The sequence below is a fragment of the Phyllostomus hastatus genome, unplaced genomic scaffold (assembly GCF_019186645.2).
Source record: "Phyllostomus hastatus isolate PE091 unplaced genomic scaffold, TTU_PhHast_1.1 phas_contig_34, whole genome shotgun sequence".
NCBI lineage: Eukaryota > Metazoa > Chordata > Mammalia > Chiroptera > Phyllostomidae > Phyllostomus > Phyllostomus hastatus.
In genome coordinates this window covers 26673226-26696800 of record NW_025333857.1, presented here as the reverse complement: position 1 = coordinate 26696800, position 23575 = coordinate 26673226, and the positions used below count along the sequence as shown (strand labels likewise).

Genomic DNA, 23575 nt, shown 5'->3' with positions numbered 1-23575 from the left:
TTTTCATACTTTATTGAAAACTCCAGCAGAGAAGAAACACTAGGCCCAAAGAAGGCCAGTTCCTGTGAGGCCCTGAGACACAACTTAGCAAAGATAAAGCTGTTTACACACAACAGGGTTAAGACCGAAGGAAGCAGAAAGTCTAAGACAAGCCACGCCCTGACACACTCACCTTGGGCGTGCCATGCCACAGGCAGTGCATGGCCACTCTGGCGCCGTCGTGTGTGTGCGCCAGGTACACCACCGCTTCACGGATGGCTTCGATCATTTCCTGGGGAACAAACGGGGCCAAGGCTTTGGTTATTTTTAATTTTTCCTTTAAAAAAATCTGTTTACTGGAAGCAGTTAAGCTCAGACAATGAAACAGACCATAGGTAGCAGACAATTTAATTTTTCACTTTGCAGACAAGCACAAAGATACATCTTTCTAGGAACATTTTTCTCCATCAAGAGTGGAAAATATTGCTGGCAAGCAATTTCTATTAAAATGCCTGTCATTTTACAAAATGTCTATATTAAAATACAATGCTTATTCACAGAATGTATGTGTATAGTGTATTATAAAAGATAAAAAAAAAAAGGCAAAGATGTGGCTGTGATAGGAAGGCACCAGAGAAGCCAGCGAAAATAAATAAAATGCTGTTTCCTGAAAGAGACATGTATAGAAAAGTAGGGAACCAAAATACTAATTTTGGCTGAAAAAGTTTCTCTTTTTAGTTTATCACTGGATTACTTCCAGAAGTCAAATTAATAACTCACCATAAAAATGTTAAATAACATTTCCCTAATAAAATTAACCTCTATAGTAGGCTAGGCCCACACTATCAGTGACCCTTTAGTAAAACCCAATCATTAATTTCTTACCAGCTAGTTTAGCTTACTTATAAGCTTCATTCTTCACTGTCAATGCATATAATTTCTAAATTATATTTTGGAAGTCTAGCATGAGTTCTGGCAGTTAACAACTACAGGGGCCCATTCTAGTCCATTCCCAATTTTAAAACATATATTAAATAAATAAATAAGTACAAGGTCCCCTGCCAGGAGGGAAGAAGATAGGTGCCTATTTTCATTAATAAGGAACCACCAATTTCACCCTTATCTATCTTACAATCCACATCCGAGAGGAATCTCAACACAGCTTTCAACTTACACACCTAAACTTGTGAGTCTGTTCAAAGCTATCCAGTTGGAGAGTTATACACATATTCCAACTGTGCTTCCACAATCCCCAAAGGTTTGTTCTAAGTCTCTCTTTTGAAAACACCGCAGGGCCAGAAAAGATTTTTGCCTTGTTACTTTATATTCACACTAGGTTCCCAATGACTTTTTTTTGCTATTAATAAAACACATTTAACACTAAAAAGGAGTATTTCCCACCACTGAATATATTCAAATAATCATTTTTTCAGTTCTGAAAATATAGTCCTGCCTCAGTAAATCTAGAACTGTGAGATACTGTGCTCTGTAGGAAAGGGAGATAATTCCCCCAAAGAGAGGCAGCAGCAGCTAGTCACTGAAACACAAGCTTAGGTAGGTAGCTATTCATGGAAAATTATTTTTTATGTTCATTTTGGGAGGGTCAAAATTCCTGTGAATGTTTAGTCTAGTATATTTGTTCAGAAGTGTCTGGGGGGAGGGGGGATATAAGGGGACTAAGTGGTAATGGAAAAAAATCCAGTAAAGATTAAACTGAAAAAGAAAAAAAAGCCAGTGTCATTATTTTAGTTATCCCTTAGTATTAGAATGAAGACAAAAGGACAATGAGTTCACTGAATAAGGCAGGCAAATTTCAGGGCATTAAACCATGAATTCTCATTGGTATTTCCATCACTGACTTGAAGGGCAATGCTATTTACTTCAATGTGTTTCTTTTCCCTCTATCATATAAGGTCCAATTTTTTTCCAAGGCTTTATTTATTTATTTTCAGAGAGAGGGGAAGGGAGGGAGAAAGAGAGGAAGAAACATCAGTGTGTGGTTGCCTCTCACATGGCCCCCTACTGGGGAACAGGCCCACAACTTAGGCATGTACCCTGACTGGGAGTCGAACCAGAGACCCTTTGGCTCCCAGCCCATGCTCAATCCACTGAGCCACACCAGCCAGGGCTAAGGTTCAATTTTTCATGGTCCATTTAGTTTTACCTAAGTGTCTTCTAATCTTTTAATACCAACAGAATTTTTTTCTATTGGCACAAGTGAATTTCATACTACCTGGATGCTGAATACCCTCTATTTGTTGGTTAATTTTTAGATTAGGTTAGCTAGAGGATACTCTGAGTTATAATTAAAATATAAAAGTTCAATGGAGTTGATAAAACTATGATCAATTCTATTGTCTTCTAGGAAAAATCTAAAGGCAATTAGCAGACTTGCTCAAAAGGAAGTTCAGTGTATTATATTCTCTAAATAAATATGTTTTAAAATTTCCAAAAGACAAGGTATACCAAAGCAAGTGTTTTACGTATTAACATGGCACTTCTCTTTTGGTTTAAAAACTAAAACCAAGAACTTACTGATCTTAGCTTTGAGGGTGCATAGGTAAAGAAGTCCAAGAATACTTTATGTACCAATGAGTGCTTAATCACAGCTTCCCTGAAAACAAAACAAGAAAAAGATAGCATATCAGACCTGGTGCTATGGCACTACATATTTGGGTGACCTCAACGGTCCTAAAATAATCAATGCAAGTGAAATGATTTTAGCAAACATAATTCATGAGATGACAGACTGTATCTTTCAGCAATATTAAGACTTAAAAAACCTTTTAGATTATAAAAATATTTTAGTGCCTGCCATCTATGACCAAAACCAGGGTACAAATTTCTAGCGTTTAATCAGCAAAGATGAAATCATTCAAAATACACTCTCTTAAATAAGAACATTATATTTTGTTATGCAAACAATGGACATAACGATTAGAAAACTGTATGGGGCCTATTTTTTATAGCTGTTTTCTTTCTGGCAAGCATCCTTCACGATGCATCAGTTTCATAAAATAATTTTAGCAAAGTTAAAACCTGAGTAGATCAAAATAGAATCAGTAACTGCAACACCTAATTGACCCAAGCCTCCTGGTATGACACTAGGTGAATTCAGATGTACAGTGGAGGCTGATGCTCAGGCATGGGAGACTTCAAGTTCACCCTGAGTGTCTGTGTAGATGGCAGAAACGTGTTGCCTTTATGGGCAAAGCACTATTCTGAGTGTTTTGGAAACATCAACCCATGGAATCTTCATAAAATTCTATGAAATATGTACTATTATCAACACAATTTTATAGATACGGAAACTAAGGCACAGAGCAGTTAAGTTACCCAAAGTCACACAGTTAGTGGTTGAGGGGCCCCAGGGTTCACAGCCAGGCCACCTGGTCTCAGGCTACACCTTAACCACTCCACTGTGGCTCAAGTGCCAAGAAGATAACATGCCTTATTTGTAAGTTTTACAACCCAAATAAAATAACACAATATATTTGGAAAACTATCCACCCCTTCTGTACAAGGTCTATATAAAACTTTCCCCCTTCAAATGCCATTTATTAAGAAAAACAAAAGGGGCTTTCTTACTTTTGAGCCATTGGAGTTAGAATCTGTTTCATTTCATCCATGATAAGCTCTAGTTTTTCTGGCTGTACCTCTAGTACTTTGTCCAGAGTTGGGTGATCTGCTGACTGCAAAAGAAAAAAAATCAAATACTAAATTTCACCAAGTTTCTTCAGCCTCATAACAAAGAAAATCAATCGCAGACAAACTTAAGTTTCAGATTTCCATATTCCTATAACAAAAGCCCTCCGGCAGATACGCTCACTCAGGGAGTAATTCCTGATCATCTGATTCTCAGTGTATAGGCATACTAATGCACTTACAGAGCCAGGCAAAACAACCAACCAACTCGACCAGCCAGATTCATCAAGCGCCTAGCATATGCCTCATCACAAGATCAAGTAATCAGTTCGCAAATCCTTGCCACCATGTGTTTCATACTTACCTACACACTCATATAGTGACTGTTACAAAAGAAATAAGGCACTAAATTCAACCCAGGAACTGAATCTGACTAGTAGAGGCAACCCAGGTATTAATCCATACCCCTAAAGATAAGTGTGGGCATTTATGTCCCAAGGTCTGACATAGATCCTTTAAATGTCGTAGTCCTTTTCCAGATTCAGTCCCTGTACTATATCCGGTCTCCCTACTCCCCTTCCTCTCTAGATAGGACCTGGAGAAGGATAACCCACACAGGTGAAGGAACACAGGAAAAGGCAGCAACAGGGAGCCCGACACACTTCTGCCAGAGCTGTAGGGTGCTTACAAAGCAACACTAACCGTTGAGAGTCTTCTACCGCAGTCTGACTACAGAAATGAAGTCTGAAGCATTACACACAGCACTTGGGAAGGAGTTACGAAAGTAGTTCAATTTAAAGCAGATTTAAAAATAGTGCTCTGGATGAAAGAGAAAGTATAATCTCTTGCTCACTACACTGGAGAAAAAATAATCCATGAGAAAAATAGGGCCCTTCAAGATTAAAGGACCAGCCAAAGTAAAAAGACATCCTGAAAACAGGGTATCAAAAGGTAAGTAAGAGCATATAAAGAAAGTAAAAGTGCTGGGGGGGAAGCCTTAAAATGTTACCTTGTAAAGCTGAAATGTGTTCCCATAGAGCTCCTCTGTCAACATGTTCCTCTGCTCCAAAACGGCTTTGTCATTGTATGCGTACTCCACGATGGCCGACGCCTCCGCATGTCGGAGCATCTTCCTCACATGGCCTTTAAAACTTCGTATTATCTCTGCAACCTGTGGTTTACTCCTAAACCCAATGCAGTAATGGGGAGAAAGTCATGCAAGGAGAAAGCTGGGTGACAACAAAACATAACTGGACCCCAACATAACTCCTGAGACCACCTCATCGTTGGGCAGCGGCAGGGGTCTACCACAGAGAAATGCTTGTAAGAAACCTGAACTGCCCTGTATTTTCTACCTCAGATTTTGTAAGTTACTCAGCAACCAAATCCTGGCTCTGCTTACCAGCTGCAAGACCCTGAACAAGTTATTTAACCTCTCTGTACCTCAGTTGCTTCATTCATAAAATAGAAAGAATAAGGTTGATGTAAGGATTAAATGAGTTATGTACCAAGAACTGTGACCAACCTGTAATACAGGGTCTGGCACAAATAATGCCCCCTCTTTATTACAGAATCATAAGCATGTAATTCTATAACATAACAATATCACACTCAAGCACACCAAGTGGCATTTTAGGTGAAATGTTCAAATTAAAACTATAAATCATTACACCCATATTATTACCCTACCAACCACACTCAAGCAGGCCTCACTTCTGTTGGACCCTGTAAGTGCTCAGTAAGTGTCAGTTCCTATTAAATTATTCAGCTTGTAAAAAGGAGGGAAGGAGAAGGTAAAAGTCAAAGATGCATGGAAATATGAATAAAACATATTCTAAGGACGTTCTTTTGTTTTGTTTTTTAAAGATTTTATTTATTTTTAGAGAGGGAAGGGAGGGGGAGAGAGAGAGAGAGAAACATCAGTGTGTGGTTGCTGGGGTTCATGGCCTGCAACCCAGGCATGTACCCTGACTGGGAATCGAACCTGCGACACTTTGGTTCGCAGCCTGCGCTCAATCCACTGAGCTACGCCAGCCAGGGCAAGGGGTGTTCTTTTAAAACAGAACTTAATCACAAGTATTTATATTACAACCTAAAATCAAGCAGCTGATAATTACAGTCAGGAACAGTTTTTGAAAATTCTGTCAACTGTACTTTTTTGTTGTTGATCAGCATACTTTGGCACATTATTAGTCAAAAGGAAAAATCATGACAAGTATCGATTCCACCTAATTCAGAAAATCCTCCCATCTCGACATTTCCTAACCCAATGACTCTGCCTGTGTCCACTCACCAACCCCTCCCAACCCACTACCCTCTAAATACTGGCAACAAATTACAAGTTTACAAGTTAATCATCCTACTTCTCTTCTTTCAGGACTTCAAGATATATTCCTAGGAATGGTGAAGACAGTACCATCGTTTTGTATTAACTTCCATAATTGTTTTTAAGACTACACTCCCTGGAAACATTACAAGCATCTGTTGAGGGTCATTATTGTGGTGACAGACTTTTAAGTAACATTTACAGACAAGCAGTATCCATATCTTTAAAAAAAAAACAATAAAAATATCGTATAAATAAAACAACTCACCCATACATGAGAAATTTTTTAACAACATTTCTGGAATATTTAGCTTTACTTAATTCAACCAAATCATCTGAAAAACAAAATACATTACAATGATTCCTTACAAACAAAGGAAAGAACAAAATAAATGCATAATCCTGAAAATACAAACAACTCTGTCTCAGGCAAAAAACAAACAAACAAAAAACAGAAACAAAAAAGGTTCTACAGAGGACAGTTTCCCACAACAGAATTATTTCCCGGGACAGTCTTGGGTATTCCAAGAGAAAACAAATGACTCATTACAAATGATTATAATTAATCTTCAAAATACAAGAAATACCTCGCAGTTCCTCAAAAGCCTGCTTTCTCTGTTCTTCGTTGCCATACTGAATGTAACACTGGATCACCCGAGTTGAATCGTGTGCAAATGCAATCTGCGGGAAAGACAGTTTGGGCCTTGAGACTAATTATCCCTGAGATCTATGTTTCCATTATATTATTTATTGCTACCTCTTTCAGAACTCCTTGTTAGAAAAAGATAGGGTCTTCATGGATAAAATTAAGTCGAGGTTACTAGGGAGCAGATATACTCATTTTCATTGTACAAAATGGCATTCTTTGGTTTTGCTGCCAACATATGGCATTGAGACAGGGGACAGATTTTACCATTTTGCAAGATTCCTGTCATTATTAATTAAAACCAAAAATCAAACCAAGCTTATCTAATGATTATACAAACTATATTTCTCATTTCTCTGAAAGTTACTTTCCTTATAAGGGGAATTTTCCAATTCAAAAATCCTACTATTGTATGATTTTTTTTAATCTAAGAATTTTGGCTTTGGCAACCAAAGATAAATATATAAGATAGATCTAAAAAAAAGTCTTGCTACACAAGCAAATAAATCTATACACACACACTGGATTGTAAGTTAATCCCTCCATTTCTCACATTTTCATTATGATTTCCTGAACATATACCCAATTATATTTCTAGAAATTTGTTATATTGCAAATCTGATTTCCCAATCCGCACCCCCCCACCTCAAACTACTGGATGGATTAGGTCCTCAGTGAAGGACTTGCTGATCAATTTTCTGTAGCCATGACCACAAATGGGCAGTAATACAAAATTATTTTTTAGTATATTACAATACCATCTACTTCAATAGTGCTTATTATTTGTTGCTCAGTCTGTCTGTAAAATTGGAATGTGAAGGCACACACTCATCAAAGCCATAGATTTCAGAAGAATTTCCTTAAGGGATATTTATATAAACATTTATGATTAAAACTAAAAAATATTTTTTTTAAAAATAAGGCTGTTTCTGTGCATATACTGATTACTTACTACATAACCAATGTACGTACTATAAGTATATTTTTCTCATTTAGACTTTAGAGCAACTTAAAGAGTGGGCTATTGTTATTCCCACTTTATAGGTGAGAAAAGTAAGTTTAGGAACCCGCTATCTCTGTGACCCTGGAGATGAAAGTTAACTTGTCTGAGTCCCAGATATATGAAATGTGTAACAGTGATAATGACCTTTAAGGTAAAGAAGGCAACAGATGCCCTGGTTAGCACAACTGCCAGCACACAGCAAATAACAGAGGTTGTCTTCATGTAAAGGCACACATATGTTGAGGAGCAGAGTGATCTGAATACCACATCTAAACTCCAGACTAACCCCTACATCTATGGGCATGTAGTAATAACCTTGGAGTAATTGGAAAAGGATATTGAGTGTAAAATATTTATAAATAGAAAGTAACAGACTGCTGGAGCAGAGGAACAGTTCTGTTGTAAAAAGATCTTGCTGGAGCCCTGGGAGGGTAGCTCAAGTTGGTTAGAGCGTCAGCCCAATACACCAAGGCTGTGGGTTCAATCCTTGGTCAGGGCACATACGAGAATCATCCAATAAATGCCTAAGTGGTCAACAAAAATTGATATTTTCTATTTCTCTCTCCTGTCCCCTCTCATTAAAATCAACTTAAATATTTTTTTAAAATAGGCCTTGCTGGATTTAAAGGAAAGCAGCAGTTGGAACTTGCAATTTCAAGACATTCCTTCGAACTGCAATGCAGCCTCTGTCAGACCTGTGTGTACAGTTTGGCACATGCTACCACTCTGGAGCCCCCAAAGCTATCGAGCCCATTGTCTTCCAAGTGAACGGTCACCTGTATGTATACATCCAAATACACACAAGTCAACAGAAGTTCATTATAAAGCAGGACTAAACAGCAACAATGAAAATAACTTGAGAATTCCCAAACTGATTACATTTTAAAGAGCTTTGTACGTTTATAAAATCATGGAAAAAAGAAGTAATCTAATTGTGTTTGCATCTCTCTCACACACACAAATAAGCCAGCAACTGTGAACATACTAAAGTACTTAAGAGTTATGACCCAATGATTTCACTTCTGAGAATTTATCCTAAAAATCGCAATACATTAATTTGAAAAAAATATATGCACCCCTATATTCACTGCAGTGTTATTTACAATAGCCAAGAATCAGTCCAAGTGTCCATCAGAAGACAAAGGGCTAAAACAGCTAAGGTACATTCACGCAACAAAATACTACTTGGCTGTAAAAAAACAAAATTTTACCCTTTGCAAGAGCATGGAGGATGGACCTGCAGAACACTGTGCTAAGTGAAAAAGCCAGTCAGAGAAAGACAAATACCACATGATTTCACTCCTATGTAGAATCTAATGAACAAACTGAACTAACAAGCAAAATAGCAACAGACTCACAGAGGTGAGGCTGGGTGGAAAGATTGAGCAAAAAAGAAAAAGAAGAGAAAGAACTCATGGACACAGACAACAATGCAACAATAGAGGAAGCGGGGGTGGGGGCAGTGAGTAGGGCTGGAAGAGGGTGTGGGGCGAATAAATGGTGATAGGAGAAAAGTATATTGAATTCAGAGCAAGACATTCTAACACATACTATTCAAGATAACATAAAGAATACTGATTTATTTTAAGTAAATTATTTAAAAATGACACAACCAGATACTTCACAGTCTTTTTACAGTTTTCCAGCAATAAATTCTGTCATTATTAAGCTTTTAGTCAGTATTTGAAATTTTTTGCCAAATACATTTAAAATAACAACAATTTCCCCTGACACAAATGGTCAGCTACACTTCACTTGAGAGTAAGTGAATTTTAATTGTTAAAATTGCAACTGTACATATGCCCTACTTACAGTTTTAATTTTTCCTTGAATCAACTTCTGCAAATCACTTATCAACTTCACTCTTTTTTCTTTGTCACAGTCTTTTCTATAAAAGAGAATAAAAGAAATAGGAAATGTAGCTTAAGTAAAGACATTATTTTAAACATGCAAAACTAAAACCTGTTTCAGTCTATGTTCACCCAGTTAAGTGTGCTTTTCTCTTTGGAGGCAGCCGCCCTTTGACATTAAAATTACTATTCCAGAGCAGCCAGAGAAAGGCAATTTTCTCAAAGGCAGAAACTCATCTCACAGGGTATTATTTCATGTGTCAATCTAAATCTTAACAGCTAGAACTTCAAAAGTAGAAAAATAATAAAACAAGTACAAGACACCAAATACTTAAGTGTCTCAAAACTACAATAAGAAATTGTCCTTCGTTTTTTCAGAAATCTTTCAGGAAGAATGTCAAATCCAATTTAACTCTGATACATTTTCATAAACACATCTGACACCACCCTAATGATTCCCCACCCTTGTGCAGCGAGCAGACCTCCAAACAGTGAAGCGCCCCCTGGAGCACTATGAGTGCTCCCTCAGTTAGCCAGGTGCTATGCCATTTGCTTTAGGATATCTCACTCTGCACAAAGTAACAACAACGCTGTCTCGCTGCATTACCTTCTTATGATCTCCCAAATCTGCTTTGCCCGAACAACAATGTCATAGTTGGTTCTATCACTGAGTTGTCTGCTTTGCTTCAGTTCTTTCTTCTTCTTTTTGAAATCGTCCCATTTGGGTTTCTTGGCTGCTGATTCTAGTCATTATAAAAATTATTTGTGATTACATTTAACATTCTGAGTGCCACAAACAAATACCAATCAGGTACACAGAGCGATCAATGATCAGGGCTTATACATACTCAATGAGGGAACTAGATGGGGGAAGATATTCTTACAAACTTATACTTTATTTCATTTTCTGAGCAGTTTATACACTTTAAATTTGGTTGAAACTAGCCATCCATTCATTCAACAGCTATTTATTGATTGAAACTAGCCATCCATTCATTCAACAGCTATTTATTGATTGAAACTAGCCATCCATTCATTCAACAGCTATTTATTGATTCTTAGGAGGATACCTTCTAAGAAAAGAAAAAGGAAACAAAAAAGATGGTAAAAGCAATTCAAAATTTTTAAGTATCTTTTTAAGTTCATTACTTCTTAAGACTTTAGTTATAACCAGTTCTTAAGGCAAACAAAAATTAGTTTAAATTAGTCCAAATAAGAACAGGAAAAACAATGTAATCAAAAATTCACTATTCTGTGTGCTGTTATATTTAAGTCATTTAATTGTTACAACAACTCTACTGTAAGGTGAGCACTATTTTTTTTTAACAAGATGAATTCTGGGGTAGACATAGTAAAGAATAATGTAAAATCTTACATGTAGAATCTAAAAATGTCAAATACATTGAAGCAGAGAGTAGAACAGTGGTTACCGGGGCAGAGAGGTAGGGGAAATGGAAAGATGCCAGTCACAGGGTACAAAGTTATAGCTACATAGGATGAATAAGTCTAGAGACAGCAAGATGTATACGAAGATGGCTATCCTAAACACTGGACTGAATACTAGAACTTTGTGCCTCAGCCAGGGTGGCTCAGTTGGCTGGAGTGTCCTCCCATAAACTGAAAGGCAGTGGGTTTGGCCTCCCATTGGGGCACATATGGAGGCAACCAATCTATGTTTCTCTTCCCCTTCTCCCTCCCTCCCTTGTCCTCTCTCTAAAATCAATTAGCATGTCCTCAGGTGAGAATAAAAAGAAAAGTTCCTACAAATTTGCTAAGGGGTAGGTACTATTATTAGCCTCTCTTTCACACTGGGGAAACAAAGGCATCAAGCAGTGAAGCTCCAAGGTCATACAACTAGTTCAATGGCAGAGCCAGGACTCAAATCCAAAGGCAACTCTGAAACTTCCTGCTCTGCTGCCTCTTACTTATGACTATGCACAATCAAAATTCCTTAGCTCTCTACAAGCAGATTATTTCTATAAAAGTCAAGTGTCTATTAGTATTTTTTTGTCCTCAAAATCTAAGAAACTTGCCAACTGAATCAAAAAGCCTAAAGGAGGTCAAAGAACAACTAAATAAAATTGAATATCCTGCAAAGAACCTTTTGGAGAATTAATTTGAACTTACACAACATGAGAAAGACAAACAATCCAATTTAAAAAATGGGCCAAGGACCTGAAGAGACACTTCAAGGAGGACATACAGACAGCCCATAGACATATGAAAAGATGCTCAACATCACTAGCCATCAGAGAGATGCAAATTAAAACCACAATGAGATACCACCTCACACCCATCAGAATGGCCACCATAAACAAATCAACAAAGAGCAAGTGCTAGTGAGGATGTGGAGAAAAGGGAACCCTAGTGCACTGTTGGTGGGAATGCAGACTGGTGCAGCCACTGTGGAAAACAGTATGGAATTTCCTCAAAAAACTAAAATGGAACTATCTTTTGACCCAGCAATTTTGTTGCTGGGAATATACCCTAAAAACCCTGAATCATCAGTTCAGAAGAACCCATGCACCCCTATGTTTATAGCAGAGCTATTTACAATAGCCAAGCGCTGGAAACAGCCTAAGTGCCCATCAGTAGATGAGTGGATCAAAAAATGGTGGTCCATTTACACAACGGAATACTATGCAGCAGAAAGAAAGGAGGAACACCTACCTTTTGGAACAGCTTGTATGGAACTGGGGAATAGTACGCTAGGTGAAATAAGCCAGTCGGTAAATGACAAATACCCTATGATCTCACCTATAAGAGGAATCTAATGAACAAGATAAACTAATAGTAAAATAGAACCACAGGCGTGGAAACAAAGAATAGACTGACAGTGACCAGAGGGGAGGAGGGAGGAGGATAACAGTGAAAAGAAGGGGAAGGAACTAGTTAAAGAGCAGATATGAATTACCATGGACATGGACAACAGTGTGGGAACTGACTGTGGTAATGAGGATATGATGGACGGAGGAGGGCAAAGGGGGAAAATTGGGACAACTGTAAAAGAACAACAATTAGAAAAAAACAAAAGCCCTGGCTGGTGTAGTTCAGCGGACTGAGTGCTGGCCTGCAAACCAAAGGGTCACTGGTTTGATTCCCAGTCAGAGCACATGCCTGTGTTGTGGGCCAGGTCCCCAGTAGAGCGCACTCGAGAGGCAACGACACACTGATGTTTCTTTCCCTCTTTTTCCTTCCCTTCCCCTCTCTCTAAAAATAAATAAAATAATAAAATAATAAAAATAAAATAAAAATGGGGCAAAGGAAAAAAGCTATAGGAAAAGCTAAAATAATAAATATTACTTACATTTCAAAAAAAGTTTTTTCTAAATATCTCCCTTACTCTGATTAGAAAATACACTCATTATGAATAACTTAGAAAATGCAAAAACAAAATCCTCCTATAGTCCCAAAACTTAAATATAACATTTACATTTTATTCCCTTGTCTTTTTCCTATACATGTTTTATATTATTGTTCCTAAAAATTCAGAATTTACTGTCTTCACTTAAACTTAATAACTATATTTTAAGTGTACCTCCATGGAAATAAATATTCCTCAGAACCTTAATTTTTAATGTCTATACAATATACAACATATTTATTCTCCTTACTGTTTATTTATTCCTGGCCTGGTCACAGAGAGTTGTAGGTAACAGAGGGTGTATTTACCACTAATGTTAGGCCATCATCTACTATACAGCAAATGTCAGTAACTGACTCAGAGCTCACAACTCCACAGACATTTGGCACCCCTGACTAGGGTGACTAGCCTTGCCAGGCTAGGTTGCAGTAGTATACCAATTCTGGGGATGTCTAGTATCCCATTCCCCTCAGTTGCTAGTATAAAACTATGAGAAAATAAAATCAGAGTTCCATTTTGAGATGTCAGGAACATACCTCCCATAGCAAAAGGAGTCAGACTACAGCATGACAGGATCTTAATGCGAGAATTAACTGTTTAAAATGCAGGTGCCAAGAATTCCAGTAGGAAAAGGAAGATTTAGGAGCTTCAGAGAGGGTAGCAAAGAGGAGATAAGAAAGGGAACCTGAGAGAGAAACTATGGGGTGTGGGAGTGGAGAGAAGAGGAAGAGAAAGGGATCAAGAGACATCAGAAATGGAGCACAGAAGGACCCGCAGGTCTCCTGGGAAACAATCACAAATTTCCCTTCCTTCCTCTCCCCCAACCTCCCTGTCTTAAAGTTGCTGTCCCTCTAGTGAACAGTCCCCAGTAGAGCGCAGAGGAGGGACCAGGGCTGGGGAACTGGAGCGAGAAGGCCGGATGGCAGTCGCCTCAGCTGACAGCATAGGAGCTGGGTTAGGATATGCCATGTTGGAGAAAAAGAGATGAAAGACGACAGAAAGACTCCCATGATGCTGTAGAGAAGGTGTATGTATGGCAGCACATGAAACCTGGAGACAAATCCAAGATAACACACAAGAGGGGTCCATTGTATAACAGACAGCAGACAGAGCTCTGTGTTAGAAATGATGCCTGGGGTATCATGATGAAGAGATGAGCAGTTTGTTTCGATACACAAATAGGAGTCCTGCCAATATATCCCATCAGTTAACAACTCATCCTGAACCAATGAAAGTCAAATATGCCAGGTGTACACTACACCTTCCTTGGAACTGCCTGATAGGCTAATATATTAGAGTGGCCTAAGCTCTGTGAACACAGGGTCTACATGTCTCTCGTTCAGCAAGGCCTCCTTAGCCAAGGCAGATGTATACTAAGGTGGACACACTACTTACTTAAGGCTGGCTTCTATGCTGATCAGACAGGGCTTGTACACTTACTGGTTTTTAATCCCCCCCATCTTCAAGGACAGTGCAAAGAAAACACAAATATTTGTTTGTCTAATAAATGACTGTATTAACAAATAAATAAATTTTAGCCTACCAAAAGAAGAGTTTAATCAAGATTCCTCTGTATAAACTCATTACAACTCCAAAGCTAGGGTAATTCAGCAAGGAACTAGGATATACGGGACCCTAAGCACCAGAGGACATACATTTATGATCAAGGAAGGAAGATGCTTTCGGTTGTTTATTTCATCCCATCTACTCTTCACCCCCAGCCCAAACGTCGCCTGTCTAGGACCAAGAACGGGAGGTCCCTCACAGACTTCCAGAGTCCCTGTGCGGTGCTTCCAGCAATAGCTCAGGCAGGGTGAGGCTTCCACAAAACTGCCCTGAAGGAACCAGAGCTCACCATCACTTTTACCGTCCGGCCGGAATTTTCTTTTCTTGTTGATGTTATTTGCCTGTTGGAATTTGTTCTTTGGTATTTTATCCCCTGGCTGCTTGTTCTTGAACTGCTTCACACCTTTTTTCCCTGGTTTTGTAGCACTTTTCTGAAAGTTCTTTGATGTGATTTTAGGCCCACCTTCCTTAACAACTTTTCTTGGGAATGTCTTTGAAGAACCAGAATCTAGTGAAAACAATAAATAATTAGCAGTTCAATGATCCTGAGCCTATATCTCTCTTATCTACTGAAATGTATTTGTTATGGAAAATTTTACCCTCCTTATTAAAACATACTTTGTCTTACTCTCAAATATGGAGCAGAGTAAGATTTTAAACACCAAAACAAAATTTAAAAACTTTCTCTGATTACAGAATTATAATAACACAGATTCATTATAGAAAACCTATAGAGAAATGCGTAATAAAAACTATCTATATCCAGCGAACCAAAGGGTCACTGGTTGGATTCCCAGTCAGGGCACATGTGTGCATTGCAGGCCAGGTCCCCAGTAGGGGGCGCATGAGAAGCAACCACACATTGATGTGACCCTCCCTCCTTCCTCCCTTCCCCTCTCTAAAAATAAATAAATAAAATCTTTAAAAAAAAAACTATAATTCCAAAGATACTTTGGTGTATTTCTCTTTTTTAAGCATTGAATAGAAAGGGGGTAGTATTTATATACCTTTGTAATTCTACTTTAAAGACTATGTCATTAAAGACTTCACATATAATTTCACAAGTCTCAACAACATCATAGGAAACTACAAATAAAACAAACACTTGGAATTTAGGAGATATACCATATTGTCAATTAAAGATATTAATTTTCAAAATTTCTAATTTTGAAAATAATTTTCAAAGATAACTTCAAAAGTCTTCTTTGGTCAGCAAAGCCTACAAATTAAGCACCTAACAAATGAAATAAAAATGGTAACAGCTATGCCCTAAGAATGTTGTTAAGGAAAAAAAGAAGATTGCTTAGGAAATGTTTCATCATTTACACAGACTCTGACTTTTCTGTTTTACAATACTGACACCTGATGGAATAATAAAGACACCACAATCAGAAATCTTGAAGGTAAAAGTATATGGTTTACCAGCAGTATGTATTTGTCAGCCACAATTTATCAAACATTAAAATAAAATGTGGTGAATCAGTGTCTAATGACTTAACAGCATCAGCAGCTGACATGAGGAGTCTTTTATCAGCATCCCCCAGTCATGCTGGCAATTTCTTAAATGTCTTGGTTTCACAGGGAACACGCACACTCCTACACAATAACGCTGACTGTTTCTATTATTTTAATCCCAATCCTAACCCACAAATACAGACTGCAATCAACTACATACCCCTCCATCCCACAAACCCCGTCCTTCAATTATAACAGCCAAACAAGTCCACATGGAAAGCATATTTTGGTAAGGCTATCTTACCATTATTTTTATAAAATCTGTTTTTTTCTTGGGATGTCTTTGGACCTTTTCCTGTGAATTTTTTTTTTGGTTTGACTTCCATCATGGCAACTCTGGAAAACAAAAAACCCAAAAGAATCACTGAATTGCTCTCATGTAAGAGACATTAAGTAGCCACCGCTACATTTAGTCCTTGAGTTCACAGATGCAGGACAACTCACGTGGGCACCCACACACGTTCAAGAAGTAAACAATCACTGCTTTTAAGATTTTACAACTGAAAATCAACAAGATACCAACACAAAAAATAAGAATACCCACACAATGTATACCTTGACTAATGTGTGATAGTTTGGAGGCAATACTTCAGCAACAGTACTGGCTACACATAGACCATTATTTATGTTTGTGTTTCTTATAACCTGGGAAGACTTTGTGATGAGAAACTGACATTACCATTTGTTTTCTTGGGTCTCCACCCTAAAAAGTCAGAGACAAACAATAGGCTGCACTTACCGTATATTCAAATTTAATAAATGAAAATAAAAAATTATCTAAAAGTTCCTTATGTAGCTAAAACAACACCTAATTCAAATGTTTGTTATTCTTTTAGTGATTTTCAGAGACCTCCAACATAGGACCACGTTGAAACATTTAATATTTTGAGGAATCTGCCTAACAGGTTACTTCCGGGTACAGAAACCCCCCGTGGTACACAGAGCAGGTAACAGATAACCCCTCACTCACCCAAGGCTCCTGGATGCAGAGTATGTCAACAGCGAAAGTCATTTGGCTATTTCTCTGCCTTCCAAGGTTGTACATTCAATTCATTCCTAAATTTCTAAAGTTGACCGTCTAGCACATGTTCAGGATCTCTCTCTACACAATGCCGTATTTCTATGACTTTGTCAGTCTTTGCTTGTTCCTCACGACTGAGACACTTGAAAACTACCGGCCAGACACTTTGTAGAATATCCTTCATGGAGTTTGGTATTTTCTCACTATTAGACTGGCATTATGGATTCTGGGGGGAGGAATACCACAGAGGTAAAGTGGCCCTGACATCACGTCACATTCTGAGGAACATCGTATCAACATGACCAGCAATGCTAACCTTGGTGGCTTCAAGTACTGTGTGCCAGGTTTCTCCACCATCAAGTTACTATGCGTCTCTTTCCATAGTCTGTTTATTAGAATTACGTCACTGTGTTCACCCAAAATGAAGGGGAGAAGAGTTAAGTTTTACTTCCTCCATGGAGAAATATTAATGAATGTTAAAATATGTATATTAAAATCAGCATAGCAACTAGTAAATGTTTTGGGTGATACATTTTGCAATTATGCAATATTCTATGTATTTCCCCATAATTTTAGAATTCTCCAGTGAATCCTGCCTCCACCAATTACTATGGTGTTTTAGTGTTGACTTTCTATTTCCCTTAACAGCTCTACCTTTAATTCTTCTATAGAGAAAATTTGTGTCTTCTTCCTCATTTATTTAATAATTTATTTACATGAGTGGTCTCATAGATATTTTATTACTTGGGGTTATAACCTAACAGTATTGTTATTTTGCTGCTCAAACTGTTCCAACATTGGCTAGTGGACAATCCTTCAGGTTGCTGTGACAGTTTGACAAGCTCCATCTTTTTTTTTTAAGCATGTCCTTACTTCCTGGTACTTGTTCTAAATTCCCTTTGTACTTTTCCTGTGATAGCCATGAAATCAGCCATTTCTCCAAGAAAGCCTCATTCCTTTTACTGAGGATGGTATTTAAAAACCAGGATATGAATGCTAGGTGTGCTTACTGTAGTGGGGGTTGGGTTGGGGGGGGGGCAGGCGGTGACACTGCTTCAGGTAGCTTCCTGTCTTTTAACCAGACAGGATTACTATACATGTGCATGCAAACTAACCTGTATGCACACACAAACCTCTATTTCCGTAACTATTAAATAAGCTCATACTGGTGTCTCCAATTCTAATCAAGTGCTACAGGGTTCTCTACTCTTCCTTTCTTGATTATTTGTAACTTCTTTGACAGTGAGAAACTTGCCTCTAGTATCTACAATTTGTGTATTGCTCAATACTAACACACACATAGCTTCAGAATTACTAACCTGCCAGCACTGTAAGATACAAATTTACCAACTATAGTACAATGTTTTTAAGTATAACTGAAGTATATATGAAGTGTTCAGGGGGCCACAGAGCTGAAAGCCAGATTGTGCCTTGTGAGGGGGAAATGGTAGAGCTTTCCCAGAGGTAGAGGGACATCTGACTAATCCTTCTTTAACTCCTTTCAGCAAACTTAGCATTGCAATTTCAAGGTAGTAGACATTCAATACCAAACCTCAAAATGTTGACATTCCTCAAGTCTTCCCCTCTCTCCTCAAGCTTTATCCAATCCCCTGGCTCTCTATGCTGAGGTCTCTCCATTAGGAACATCTCCTTGGGCTCCAGACCTGTACATCTAACTGCCTACCTGGTACCCCCATTTATGTTCCCTACACTTACTAAGTCCAAAACATAACTCTTTAACTTTATCTTCTCTGCAAATACCAAGTCCAAAACATAACTCTCTATCTCCACTGCAAACAACACCCAAACAATAACCCCACCCCCTCCTCCATCTCAGCCAATGACACATCATCCACTCCACTGCTCAAGGAAAGAAAAATCCCATGTTTACCTTTGACATTTCCTTCTCCCTTGTCTGCTACATTCAGTCCTTCAGTAAGTCTTCTTCAATCCCCTTAAAAAATACCTCTAACTTTCCAACTTTGAGCTCCACTACCACCACCTTAATCCAACCATCATCAATAATCTCCAATTATATAACCAGCAATACAAATTATATACATTTTCTAAAAATAACCAAGGCCTATCATGTTACTCCCTTGCTTACAAGCCTTTGCTGTTTTATATAAATGGGAATGCATTCCCATTGTTCAGAAAATCTAAACTCCCCTACCACCCTACCATGGCCACATCCCTCTAGTTTTACCTTGCATCGCTGTACCTCCAGCTCACTACATTGGTTCGTTTTCTATAGCTCCCACCTCAGGGACTCAGCCCCAGTTACTACTTGCGCTTGCAGAAGTTTCCTCTGGGCTTTCAGACTTCAGAGTTGCCTCTTGTCAACTTTACACCCGCTTCACGATCACTTATTCAGACTTCCCTGTCCTCCATCTCAGTACCCAGTAAGTTTCCCTCGCAGCAGTCAGAACTTGCAACTGTACATTCAGGTTGTAAACTTAGCACCTGGCACTGATTGTGCACTGATTGTGCACTGATCCGCAGAACGGATGCCTGTCAAACGTATGATAAGAAAAGCTGAACGCAACTAACGTGGGACAGCTTAGGGCGTGAAGGTAGTCAGGCTAGTCCTGCACTCTCAGGACAAGGTAGTAGAAAGGAGTCTTGAACCCGCCTCGGTCGCCAAGCTCCCATCAACCTCCAAACTCCCAGAATAGACAAGACAGAAGACTGCCCAGCGAGTGACAGGTGTGAACACCTCTAGCCTCGCTGGCAACCCTGAGACATTCCCACTCCAGCACCGGGCACGGGGCAAATCCCTACCAAGAACAGCCGCCAAACCCGCCACACTCACCGTACACGTGTGGTTCAGTCAGAAGCTTCCTACTCACAACACCATTTCCGCTTCCTGGATTTACCCCGCCTCCGTGTCCACTCTTTTCTTCTTCCGCAGGGGAGATTGGGTTAAAGGGTGGAGATTACCCGGAAAAACAGGAATTTGGCATTGCTATTGGTCCGCTCTTATTTACCTCCTCTAGAAGAACGAAGCTTGTGCCACACAGGCGTTTTGGCCCTTGGAAAGATCCGTCGGCGAGAACGTGTTTGCGGCTCCTGAAAGTGACGTAATTAACCCTGTCGCTTCCGCGTCCGGGAAGACAGCGCCTTCTCGCGAGGGCTGACCAGATTTTTGAAACCAGTGGCTTGGCTCGGTTAATCCTTTAACCTGAACTAATACTACAATGGTTAACGTTTTTACAGTCCGTTAATTTGTATCCTTTCTGGCAGTCTAGGGCAGAAGCTAAAAGCGATACCTCGGGAGTCTGTGTGAATTGTAACCCGTGTTTTTTTTCGCTTGCTACTTGTGAGGTTTTGAGCAAATTACTAAATTTCTCTGAGCCTTGATTACCTGATTAATAAAATAGAGACAGCTAAGTCATCCATGGAAAGCTCTCAGTAGAGTGAAAGGTCAGGATAAGCGCTCAATAAATGTTGTCATTTTTAACCTCTGCCCGACTGCATTTATCCCATTTTCCACTTCAGAAAATGGGACTGGTTAGGATAGTGTCCACATTTTACAGATAAGAAAACTGACACTACAAACTCGTGTCAAACAATTTGTTCTCATAACAGTTCTGTAGGCCAGAAGACCAAACTCAAGCCGCTGGCAAGATTATGCACCTCCCCAAGGCTTTAGGGAAGAAACCTTTGCCCCTTGCAGCTCCTGGTATTCCAGGCACCTTTTGGCTTGTGAGTGCATGATTCCAATCCACGCCTCCGTTTTCACATGGCTTTCTTCTCTGTGTCTTCTGCCTGTAATAAGGACACTGGTCATGGGATTTAGGGCCCATTGGAATAGCCCCGGATGATCTCATCTGGAGGTGATCACTTAATTGCATCTACAAAGACCCTTTTCTCAAGTAAGGTCACTTTCACAGGTTTTGGTGCTAGGACTCTCAGATACCTTCTGCAGGGCCACCTGGAAAATTAAAGAATTGGAACTTGATACCAGAGGTGTCAAGCTCAGGTTTTACTCTTTTCCAAATGACACAGTTTACTGCCCCTTCAAGACCTGGTAATTCTCTAGATTTCCTGAGGGCAGGGCCACGGTTACTTTAAGCACACCTATCCCACTACTCAACACGCAGATGTTCGATAAGTACCTATTGTCTGCCTCAGCCATTATGTTTGCATTCCAGCTCATTAAAGTCTCATAAGAACAGTTCAATTACCGGTAGATCTTTTCCCCTTATCTTATGTAAAAAGAGGAAATAAAGTAGTTTTGATCTGGTGATCCTGACTCCAAACACTGTATTGCTTTCCTGAATCCATTAATTCTCTAGTAAATGCTCAAGAGAAGCAAATACAGTGCAAGAATTGCAGGTATCTCAGCAGTGCCTACTAGGCAAATAGTATGGTATATGCTAGCCACACCCCCCCAAAAAAAACCCCAAAAGCAAAAACAAAAAATACTTCACAAATATACCTTACCACACAGTACCTAGAAGGGACACATCTGTATTTTCAGGGCCACAGAAGACAGCACCTCACATCCTCTCAGACACATTTGCAGAGCTGTCTTAAACATATACATTAAAACCCTACTACTCCTGTGCCTTTACATTGAGAAGACAAAAACTGGCACATACCAAAGTCCTAGATTAATATTCATAATGTTATTTTTCAAGTCTTTTATGCTGTGAAAAAGTAGATTGATTTGAGTGTTTTTGTTTCTAGTGAACTGAAAGTGTCTTGTAGTTTTGCAGAACAGCAACAGAGCTTCTGTAATTCTGCAGTTAACCAAGTTAAACCCATCAATTCTTCAAATATCTAATAATCTAAATGTCATATGTCCTAAGGTGACTGAAGTTTAAACATGTAAGAAGAAATACACAATATTTTTATAAATAAGTTCCATTTTTCTGGGGGTCTCCCCTCCTACATATTCAAGAGGTTTGCATCAATGTAATTAAGAGGGTTGGCATTTGAATCAAGTGAATCCAACTTCAAGTCCAAGGTCTTTATGACCATGGACAAGACAGTTCATTCGTATGGGCCTCAGTTTCTGAATATGTAACATGGGAATAACAACACTTATCTTTTAGGGTTGCTCTGTGGCTCAAAAGTGAGAATAACTGTAAAATTAATAGCCAGTAGTAAATGTGGAGTGATTCATAGCTTGACAGAGACAGAACCAACTTGTGTCTACTAGAGATGCTTTTGACTGCAAGTAATGAGAATTGAGCAAATTCTGTAGTGTCTACTAGAGATGCTTTTGACTGCAAGTAATGAGAATTGAGCAAATTCTGTAGCACAGCAAATCATATATTTTTTACCAATCTGACAAAAAATAGGTATAATTTTGGTTCATTCATACCAGGTGGCTATCATTGTGTTGGCTGTTGTCATTTTTTAATTTGACTATCTAAAACAAAAGAGGTCAGTGCCCCTGACTAAATAGTCAGGTTCTGCATGTTTTAAAAAATGCTTGCAGCACACCAGAGTGCCTCTTGTGGTGTAACGGTTGAAATTCCCTGGTCTAGTTCAAAGATTCCACAATGTCTCAGAGACTCATGTTCTCTCACAGATTCCAGGATCCACCATGCTCAGCTTGTTAACTTCATTTTCACAGCTGCTTTCCCTCCAATTTGTACATTTTGACCATCTTCATCCATCCTCCCTGCTCACCCCATAATCTCTCTTCACTCCACCTCTGGCAACCACTACTGTGTTTTGCTTCAGTGAGTTCTGGTTTTGTAGATTCCACATTCAAGTGCGATTGTACAGTATTTGTCTTTGTCTGGCTTGTTTCATTGTTGCTTTCTGATTGCAAGATGTACTTCTCAGTTTCAGGATTTATATCAGAGTTCAGGGCTAGAAGAATGGAGAAAAGAATGAAATTCACTTTTCCCCCAGTAGGCTGCTATCCTTTTATCTCAGAAGGAAAAGAACCAGCAAGGTTTCCTTTCTATTTCAGTGCCTAAAACTGTGTCACAGGGGTACCCCCATGGTTGGAAGTCCATCAGACATAATGTTAACCAGGCACTTAGATTTCACTCTTTTCCAGCACTCTAGGAAAATTAAAGGTCATTTAGCAAATATGCCTCCATCTAGCAGTAGAGATTTAATTTGTAATTTAAACTAATCTGGCTTAAAACTTAAAATTTAATAATAGTAAGCTAAAACTTAAAATAATTATAGTATCCATGGTGGTGAATCTCAATCTTGGCCACATATGAGAATCACCTGGGGAGTTTAAAAAGCAAAAATCCAAACCAGTAATTCTGATTTAATTAGTCTGAGTGGGACCTGGGCATTGAAAATTTGGAAAGTTCCCCAGACCATGCTAACGTGAAGCTGAAATTAAGAGCTACTTGTTTAAGGCATAGAGTTAAAGTTGTTGACTTGATTTTCTAGTTAAGTGAGGATTAAACCCTGCAATCTTCTGATCCCTCTTTTGTACTCACCAGAATCAAAGAATTAAATGTATAATGCGCTTGTTTCTGTAAATAGAATGTCTTGGACATAACTGTAATCTCTCTTGTTCGTTGAGGCCTCCTGTAGTGATTTAATAACATTAGATACTGAAAATGGTTTAAATTTGAACCATACACTTTCAAATGTATTCTGGAAAGTATTTGCACTGTACAATTCTTCATGATGTTGTGCAATTTTTCCCTTTCCCATAAAAATAAAGTGTGTTAG

The 23575-nt window shown here is 38.8% G+C and overlaps 1 protein-coding gene across 2 annotated transcripts in view; it reads right to left on the bottom strand.

The window, feature by feature from the left end:
• PUM3 (pumilio RNA binding family member 3) overlaps positions 1-19931 on the bottom strand; it is a 43543-nt gene extending 23612 nt beyond the window's left edge. Inside the window, exons 1-12 of one of the 2 annotated variants that reach the window (XM_045840942.1) lie at positions 17232-17247; positions 16865-17141; positions 16139-16230; positions 14669-14887; positions 10057-10192; positions 9412-9487; positions 6538-6631; positions 6219-6285; positions 4634-4808; positions 3568-3671; positions 2515-2593; positions 173-271 (exon numbers count right to left, since the gene is read on the bottom strand). In XM_045840942.1, coding sequence (XP_045696898.1) covers positions 173-271; positions 2515-2593; positions 3568-3671; positions 4634-4808; positions 6219-6285; positions 6538-6631; positions 9412-9487; positions 10057-10192; positions 14669-14887; positions 16139-16223 — 1134 coding nt within the window. In that variant the 5' untranslated portion in view covers positions 16224-16230; positions 16865-17141; positions 17232-17247. Of the gene's footprint in view, positions 1-172; positions 272-2514; positions 2594-3567; positions 3672-4633; positions 4809-6218; positions 6286-6537; positions 6632-9411; positions 9488-10056; positions 10193-14668; positions 14888-16138; positions 16231-16864; positions 17142-17231; positions 17248-19727 lie in introns of those variants that run through there. The other variant, XM_045840943.1, reaches the window with a different exon arrangement.
• Positions 19932-23575: the final 3644 nt, after the last annotated feature.